Here is a 9886-nt window from a genome sequence, read left to right on the forward strand (position 1 = left end):
CTCCCGTCTCCCTTATTCATTATTTGTTTGTCCCACATATTGAATTAGAATTTTGTTTTTCAGATTGATTATGGAGCAAACATTTTCAAGCCAAAAAATGAATAAATACCCTGAATAGGGATAGTGTTGTAAGCCAGTTCATTAAAAGCATGCTGTAACCATTTGAAATGAAAACATGTAATAGTTATAAAAATGTCTCAACTTCACAACTATGCTGCCTAAGCTATCGAGCCAGTCTATCTTCAGTAGTAAGTGGGACCATGCGAAGGCGTTTGAAAATAGAGCTCTTTTAATCATCCAAGCCCAGAGGGTTTCACATTCTTTACAATATGTGTCATGATTGCACAATTTGAGGCGAGTTAAATAGAACTGATTTTCAAAATTTCTAATAATTATGTTTAGGTTACTGCATATCAGGTACCATGAAGTGTGGGGCATTAAAATTTTTTGTTTGGAACGAAACAGACACTTAGATGAAGGAAAATGTTATCATTCACAGGTATCTACCTTCAAAGCAGATGCTCAAGCACATGGCACCACGAACCTTAAATCAATGAAGGAGCTGGTTACTGATCCTTTTGTCAAAAGGATCAGTAGTATCCCATGGTAGTAAACTGGGGGATACAAAACGACTTCCCCAGCTCGACTCCCCCAAATATATGTTAGACTTAGGACACTGCTTGCAAGGAATGGTAAATGATTGTCAAGTTACCTCCCTGAAGACTCCAGCCATCCAGAGCAAGCAGACACCACTGTTTCTCCCACAATAGGGAGGGCTCTCTCCCACAATAGGGAGGGCTCACTCCCTGCTGTTAGGGACAGTGGATTGCTTTCCCTGAAAGCTTAGGCTAAATAAAGTCTCCAGCTCTAGGGCAATCAGGGTTAGGCCACCATGAATCTAGGATCCACCCATCTTGTCACATGTATACCCTTAATCCTGCCTCTTTCTATTGCGTGTATAGCCCTAGATCGTCCCCCTCCCATTACTGTATTACCTTTAGTATAACCCTCTCCTGTGATGTATGTCTTTACCTGTAATTAGGGGACTTGGATGTCCCCAAAAGATATATAAGCCTTGGCTAGCAATAAATCCCCCTCTCTCTCCTGCCCTGTGCCACCAAGAGCAGCTGAGGTGAGCATGTGACCAGGAAATGTGTCTGATTCATTATTTCAATCTCTCTTCTATCTCTCCTTATTTTCTATGACTTTACTATAACCTTTACTTATTATCGCTGTACACTTGCACCTACTGGGTCTGTGATGATGGAAGCCTGACAGTAAACCAGCTTAAAGAAAGGTGTGGTAGTTACAGGATTTCATGTCAATTTGAAGATATAAAAGTGTACCGGTGGAGTCTGGTCTGTCAATCAGGTCACAGCCTGCTGGGGCCTCTTTGTGGGCGTGGTCTTAACAACAGGGTCCTTGGAACCTCCATCTCTTTCTCCACTTCATCTTCATGGCAGCCAGCCACTCCGAGACCTGCCAGGGCCCTCAAGATGCGTCCACCACCATTAGATCCCCAGATTTTGCATCCACTAGCCATTGATATTCCATTCCTGTATTTGGCATCATTGCTTGTGACTGTGAGTCTAAAGAGGAATTTATAGACTAGTATCAGATGTATGGACTAGTATCGGACTTGATCTGGACTGGGCTGGGACATTTTTTTAATGATACATAATAACATCTTGATATAAAGCTATTTCTTATACATATATGAATGTCACTGGATTTGTTTCTCGTCAACCCAGCCTAACTCAAAAGGTAATTTGGGTTATTTAGGATACTTTGAAAGTAAGGTTAACTGAAGAGAACAGTGCATAATAGATGTTGCACTGAAGTGTATAAAAAACGATTGATACAAAACCCTTAATTGAAAGTTTTCCCACACAGCAGGCTTTATTTTGGCACTTAGACCTCACATCTGAAGACCCGAGTTTGCTGTTGAGCTGGAAACTCCCAGGTCAGAGGTTCAAAACCTCTAGTGGGTCCTCAGGGAAAGATAAAGCTTTCTTACTCCCATACAACTTACAGTTCGGGGAATCCACAGGGGCAGTTCTGCTCTGCCCTATAAGGTCTCTGGATCAGAATAGGCTCAAGGGCAGAGAGAGAAACTCCACATCTAGTGCATCAGACCCTGTGTCTATGGACAGATGACCACAGTCTTTTTAGAGTAAAACTGTCACACGCTGAAGAAAAATCCCTCCAAACTCACTGCCACCAAGTCGATTCTCACTCAGTGACACTACAGGCCAGAGGAGAACTGCCCCTGTGGGTTCCCAAGACTGTCCATCTTCGCTTGCTTCCAGGGTGGTTTCCAGTTGCCGACCTCATGTGGACTATAAAAAAGCCAGATGGTAGCCCACGACACTTTCAGGGCTCCGCAAACGTGGTCTTGTTGTTGTTCGGTGCCTTCAAGTAGTTCCAACTCGAAGCAACTTTATGTACAACTGAACGAATGCCGCCGGGTCCTGCACCCCCTCGCCGTTGGTATGTTTGAGCCCATCGGGCGTACTGCGCCAATCCTTTCCTCGGGCTTCTTCAGCAACTTTGTCTAGTGAAGATATTTCTTAAGCAAGTCGATTCTTATACAAGTAGCATGTAGCCCAATGATGATTTCTAATGCAATTGTTAATAATGGTAATCATCCTTGTCCCCTCAAAGAAATTTAACTGTGCGGGGCGCTGATGCAATCATCCTAGCGACATAAGCTCAGATGCTACCACTGCTTTCCTGGCAACACTCTCCGAATCCCAGGAGGAGTGTGGAGGAGAGCCTCCTCCCAAGGACCGACTTTACACATTAAAACCTAGCAGTGATAACAAAGACTCTACCTTTGCTGTGGCTTACACTTGGCGGAAAAAGGTATTAGGATTAAAAAAAAAAAATTTAATTGGGGGTCGTATCACAACCCATACATAATGGGTTTTCTCTTTGGCCTTTTACAACCCCCGTCAGCTTAGTTTTGTCCCCTCAGTTCTTAGGTTCTCTCTTCCTTGCTGTTGAAGGGCCTTGCTCTCTAGTTATCACCCATCAGTCCTGCAGACCAGAGTCATGAAAGCCCGGCAGGCCCGTTTGTTCTCGTGCTCTTTCTGTTCATCCACCCTGCGTTCTCAGGCCATTGTGGTGGGTGTTGTGAATACTTCAGAGCTTTTGTTTTAAGTGGTAAACGATAGGATTCCTTTGCATAGGAGTTGTTTTCAGGTGGGAAGGGTGGGTTTTGTCCAGCATATTTCTCATGCCTCCGGGTGGGCTCCCTGACTTGAGGTTCATTCCTGAATATTTCGTATGTGAACTTAGTACGTGACCTTTTTAAAAACGCATCTTCTAGTGGGATACTAATGGCTTGCACTTGCAGTAATGGCTATTGGGTTTACTTCAGTGATCAGGACTTATGGAGGATATATGCCTCACTGGACATTGGCATCAATGTCCCTAATGCTTCTTCAGCAATTAGCCTCCCTCCCTGGAGACAATGGAAAGAAGTGCTGGTATAAGGAGAGGAACCATTCCTTGTTAGAATCTTGTTCCAGGAGAAATCTATATATGCACTTCCCTCTGCTTTGGCTATTGCTAGAAATCTTGCAAGGCAGGGTATTTCTTCTCATAAGTATTAAAAGGGCATTTAAACTTGTTATTTCTAGATACTGATTTGAACCACATTGGGCTCAAAGTACCATGGGTCTTGCCTTTCTTCCCCCATCCTATTTGGAGACTCTGTTTATTATTAATTACTACCATTGATCAAGTTCAGTTTCTACTATGTGCCAAACACTTCATTAGATTGTTGTAAATGGGCGTGATCAGCCACACCGCAATATTAATAATTACAGTCTTTATTAAACAGCTGGAACGAGAGTAGGCTAGCACCTGGAAAACCTCTCAATCAGAACAATGAAATTCCAAATTTTTTTATAGTTCAAAATAGGGGATTGGCTCAAGGGGAGAGATATTCTAGCTGTTACCTTCTTATCAGGTTGGCAGGGTAACGGGGTTAGGGGAACAGCACAGATGCAGATGCTCATTCAAGGTCTTATAAGATAGTGTGCATTGCTTGCTAATTGGGCAGACAGAGTTTGGAGACATCTCAGAAGAGTCAAGGTCTTGTGGGGAGAGGGAAGAGGCGAAGAGGGCTAACTGCTAGCAGGGATTAAAGGCCTTTTGAAACAAGATGGAGCTCCTCCTGTTAAATGAGGTTACTACAAGATCGGCTACATAGATTTATAGAGACATTCTTCAAACAATCTATGAATTGTGGTATTGTTATCCTCTTTTAAGATAAGGAAACCAAGACTCAGAAAAGTTGAAGAACAGATCCAAAGGTTGGTGTCTGGTAGACACGAAGACCTATATTAGGTCCATGTTCTCACATCGACAGAATTCAACACAATCAGAGAATTTGGATTTTAAAAGTATAACCCATGACATTACTATGGCATTGTGTCCTGCTGTGGCTCATCTAGTCCTAGGTACCAAGCCCTTGGCTGGTTTTGAAAATCATTGGGTATATTTTTGGTTTCTTACTGACTTATAAGAGTTATTTAATTAATTGGGACACTAACCTTTTACTCTAGCATGGCATTTGATTTCAAAGGACATTTACTATTGCATTTAAAGCTCTTAAAGTCCTGATGTGAAGCTGATACTGCATGCACATTAATAATGGTGGTGAACGGACACATTCGCACAGTAAATTCTAGAGGGTACGAATGGGTCAAAAAGCGCCTTGGGAGGCACCTTTGTTCTTTGTTACGGGAGACACTCTCTCTCTCCTTTCCCAGTCAAGGCTAATATTGTAGCATCTTTCCCCCACTTTTCTCTTTCTTTCTGGACTCTGTTGCCCAGGATCAAGGTCTACTTTTATTTTCATGTTTATCTAGAAAAGTTAGACATGTGTTAATGTTTTGGAAAATTAAATAGTGCTTTAGTAGCACCTTTGAATTTAGTAGTTGGATGTTTTCCATGAAGGCTCTTATCTTCTCTTATTCGGCATAGGTTGGTTTTTCCTTGCTCATATAGTCTGATAATATTGAGCACAATGAATCTATGCTTTGAATAGATCATGAAGCGAAATTTCTTAATATACGGCTTTTCTACTCGTGTCCCTATATAACTGCCACCAAAGGACTGGGTGAGGTCTTTTGAGATTCCTGCCTAAAGTGGTAGAGGCAGAGAGAACATGCCACCTGAGGTCCAGCAGCACCAGACCAGAGGGGCCGAGTAGCGGGTGGGCTCCTTGGTCTATGGAACAAGGCAGAGACCAGCAGAACATGTGGCTGAGGATCAAAGGATCCGAGAGAGAGACTTGGCTGCTGGCGAGGAGAGGTGCTATTCTGGACCAAAGACTATATCCTTAAGGCTTTATGATTCTGACTTGTGGTACTCTGTTAACTTCCCTACTAACCCCCAGAAAAATGAGTGTTGTATGTGGGTTCTGTGTGGGATTATCAGACCCAACAGAAAAGTAGACTTTCAGGAGAGGAACGACTGGTGTTAGAACTGGGTACAGAAAGATGAAGGACGGAGACATGTCTGACCCCCGCCTTGTGACACCAGGCCTTGGGTTGGTGTGAAAATGGGTTCTCCTCCCTTGGGTGGCCAAGATAGTTCAGATATGGCCTGCATTCCACATTGGCAACGTGCAGAAATTAGATTTGCTAGAAATATTGGGATTGCTAGAAAACTGATATCTCTGGGTCAGAGACTAGAATTGGTAGCCAATCAGATATGCCCACAGTTATTTGTTTCATCATTTAAAAAACATTTAAACTAGTCACTTCTGTTTAAAAACACGGAGATTTCATAGGTCTCTTTTCTCTTAAAAAAGAAATAATGGGTTAAATACAAATGGGCTTCAAAATATTTGTGGAAAAAATTCAGTTATCTTTCAATTCCGTTTTCCCACGATCTTTTTGAAGCTTCCTTATACATACTAATTATATGTGTAAATCTTCTCCTATTAATCATAGTTCTTGCCTTTCTTTAATGTTTTATGCCTGGTCTACTTTTATGTACATTGTTCTGATCTAGGGCAAATTGGAATATAAATTGGCAGTTGTGTGAATAAGTGCCTCATTTTTTTCATTCATAAATTAGTCAACATCATTCGGCTCCATTGATTTATTGGTTCTTTTGATACATTCATTCCCGTAGAAGGGGCTGAGCGGCACAGAGAGGACAGGAGCCGACAGCACGCGGAGACGTCAGCGTTCTCCTCCGCGGCGCCTCACGCACACCCACGCAAGGGCCGGGAATGCTATTCTTCTTGGAGCTCGACTATCTTGCGCTGTAACTTCTTCAGATCTTTTTGGACTTTATGCTTCTCCAATTGCATCTTTGTTTTCTGTATTTGTTGAAGGGAGCTGAGAGAGTCATGAATTGATTTAAACCCTGGGATGAGAAAAGGCATACTGAAATTAAACTATGCATTGGAGCAAGTTTTTATAAAACAGAGTTGCTAATCAGCAGTTCCTATCGTTATAATCAATCATTTAATTCAAAACACACTGTAGTCCAGCAAGACCGATTTAAAAATGTACAGCAGTCCGTTTTCTTGTATGGAATGCAGTTTCATTAGCAATAGTAACACATTTGGTATCTGGTTTCATTAAAAACTTTATTTTTTTTCATTTTAAATTAATTGAAAGAATTGAAAATCTAATTCAATCCTTCTTATTATCCCTCTTCCAAATGCATTATAAAACGAAATCATTACTACATTTCAAGTAAGAAGTGGAAAATGTTACTTATTTCTGAAGACTTAGATAAGAGAGTGAGGGACCCCTTTTTCAATTCTTGCTGCCAAGTTGAATGAAGAGTAGCTTGCTGAAGTCCTGCCCGGCCTCTCCACAACCTGCAAGCACTTTGTGTCTTTTATAACATTTGTAGACATTCATGACCCCAGATCTACCAGATCTCAAGTTCCTTAAGGTATAACCCATTCCAGTCCCAACATATTTGGAAACCATTAATTTTGAGAAACATGTAGATCAGTTCTCAACCTGTGGATCACGACTCCTTTGTTGAACGACCCTTTCACAGGCATTACCCGATTCATAACAGTAGCAAGATTACAGTTAGGAAGTAGCAACAAAAATAATTTTATGGTTGGGAGGGTCACCACAACATGAGGCACTGTATTAAAGGGTCCCAGCCTTAGGAAGGTTGGAAACCACTGATGTAGATTGTGATGTAGATGTAGAAAGCCTCTTCAACTCATCCTGGGGTTGTCCCCCAGGAAGGGGGACAACTAGCCATGGAATCAATGCTGACTCATAGCGTGACCCCCCAGGGGTTTGAGACCATAACTGTTAGCGAGAGTAGAACGTCCAGTATTTCTCCCGAAAACAGGGCCCTAAAAGAACAGCTAATTAAGTTTGGAACATAATTCCTGGTCCAAAAATTTGTGGTTTTAATTTGGTAGTGGTGGTGGGGAGGTGGGGTGAGTGGCAGCCTTCTAGACAGTGAATTCTATTTCTACGCTGGGAACATCTGCCCAAAGCAACCACCTCTCCTCCACGCCCCTTCAAGGCACGTGTACAAAGGGCTACGACTTGATAAAGGGTCCACATCTGATAGAAGGTCCACGTCGTCGCCCTAGGATTGGGAAGACAGGAGCCTTTCTAATTGTGACTCCAGGCAGATGGTTGCTCCACAGCGCTGATCCCAAACCTCTCTCTTTTACAAATTAGATGAGCCTTTCACATTAATCCTCTTTGATGTTAGCTCAGCTTGACACTGCTGCCATTAGCCTCTCAAGAAGAAAAGCAACCATTATACCGGACTTGTCTAATTCATCTTTCTTTGTCACTTCTAAAGGTCAGGCCTAGAGTCGGACATCTGTCCAGGCTCCCTACCTGAAGTTCAGTGAGAGGGTGATTTGCTTTAAGCTCCTGTGTTCCTGGTAAACTCACCAATCACATCTTGGCAAACTCCAAAGACCCTGCCAGGTTTAAAGATTCTGTAATTTCAATATCTCAGACTCAAACACTTCACAATTTGCCAGTCTGGTGATACTGCCACTAGTGAATGAAGGAAGCTAATTTGTTTACCTGTCTCCAGTGGTGTGCCTACATTCCGTGAAAATCCAATCACACACCTATGACTGTCCCTAATGATGAGACTGATCCCTGGCCACGCGCTGAAAGTAGAAAACTCTGGACAGGGAAGAATGTATTTCCTTTACTTAGTAAATACAGCTGCTCACCTGATTGATATTCAATCTGCATTCTCTCTAGTTCATCCCAGATCTGCTTTTCCAGTTGGTTAATCTTTTTAGACATTTTATTTTCTACCTGCTTTACTCTGTTCAGTTCTGTTTCCTGTTTCTGTGCATTAATAAAATTCTCTGTTTTGCTTGCAAGTTGTAGAATTTTTTCTTCCATTTTATTTTCGGACTTTTCCTATAAGAGAGATCATGTGATCAAACGCCACAGAAAAGGAAAACCAGGATCTTAGTGAAAATGTGTTTGTGTGTGTTTTAAACAAATTGCATGTTAAACATGAAAATTCAGATTCTTTTGCAGCTCAAACTATGCTAGAGCCCCGTTCTTTGACCACTTCTAGTCGCTAGTATAATACAGGGACTGTTGGAATTCTATAGGGAGGAAATATGCGTGGCCTTCCTGAAATGCACTGAGGTTTGGAGGTTTAGCATAGTGCTAAAGAAATGTAGCCAAGGAAGGGTTTTTAGATGACAGCTCAGCTGATATTCATATTTCCACGTGGACAGACTTTGACTGGACGAGAAATTCTCCACTCCCACAGCATCGGTCAGAATCCCCTGGGCCACAGAAGTGTATTCAATTGTTCTTCAAGCGAGCCCATGAGAGGGACTGATGGCCCAGTGGCAGAATGCTGCTTTCCATGCTGGGAGTCTGCGTCCAATTCCCAGTCAATGCACCTAATTTGAAGCCACCACCCACCGGGTAGTGGAGGCATGTGTGGATCTGAGGATGAACAGGTTTCAGTGGAGTTTCCACACTAAGAAGGACTAGGCAGAAAGGCCTGGTGCTCGATTTCTAGACTATAGACGATGAAAGTTCTTTGGATCACAACTGTAATCCACAACCAAATACGGGATGGCGTAGAAGCAGGTGGCTTTGGCTTGGTTGACCATAGGTTGTCATGAGTTGGGAGCCGCCTGGTGGCTGCTAACAATACCAACACCACAATGGCACCCAGGCGTGGGTAAATTTCGAAAGCTCTCCAGATGATCTCAATGTGCAACTAGCATGGGGACTGCAGAGACAGCCTAATGTGAGAACCCTGGTGGCATAGTGGTTACACATTGGGCTGCTAACCACAAGGCCAGCAGTTCCAAGCCATCAGCTGCTCCTTGGGAAATGAATGAGGCTTTCTACTCCTGTAAAGAGTTACAGTCTTGGAAACCGACAGGGGCAGTCCTACCCTGTCCTGCACGGTTGTTATGAGTCGGCACTGACTCAGGGACAGTGGATTTTTTGCCCCCCAACATAAAAATGTGAGCAGGAACTGGGAGCTACTGGCCCATTTAGTTTTTCTGTATGGTCCTGCCTACCTGATGGGCTGTGGGTTCTGTTCTCTACCTTGTAGTGGGAGTCTCTGCGTGCCAGCTGACCCCATGGCCCCCTGGTGATGCCAGATTCAGGGTGTCTGCCTCCCTCCGGGGTAAAGAATGAGCAGGCCCATATGATCACAGATGTAATGCATCAACTCCAAAGTCCCAATCAGCAAGAAGGTTGGCATGTTTATCACCCCTCTCAGATTCCTATCTCTATCACTGTCACTTGCTTATAAATTCAGGCAGGAGGTTCCACTCAAGTACTCCCTCAACACAAGAATACTTTCTTCTAGTAAATTGGCATTCTATGATGCTCACCTTCCCGACACAACCGCTAAAGACAAC

General features: G+C 43.0%; 1 protein-coding gene across 1 annotated transcript in view; it reads right to left on the reverse strand.

Moving 5' to 3' along the window:
- Positions 1 to 6117: 6117 nt before the first annotated feature.
- Positions 6118 to 9886, reverse strand: part of FAM81B (family with sequence similarity 81 member B) — a 67929-nt gene continuing 64160 nt past the window's right edge. The window contains exons 7-8 of the mRNA XM_004703642.2: positions 8207 to 8402; positions 6118 to 6390 (exon numbers count right to left, since the gene is read on the reverse strand). Of these exons, the coding sequence (XP_004703699.2) occupies positions 6257 to 6390; positions 8207 to 8402 (330 nt within the window). The 3' untranslated portion in view covers positions 6118 to 6256. The remainder of the gene's footprint in view (positions 6391 to 8206; positions 8403 to 9886) is intronic.

The sequence above is a fragment of the Echinops telfairi genome, unplaced genomic scaffold (genome assembly GCF_000313985.2).
Source record: "Echinops telfairi isolate 266 unplaced genomic scaffold, ASM31398v2 ScPeMD7_7469;HRSCAF=8507_1, whole genome shotgun sequence".
NCBI classification, from domain to species: Eukaryota; Metazoa; Chordata; class Mammalia; order Afrosoricida; family Tenrecidae; genus Echinops; species Echinops telfairi.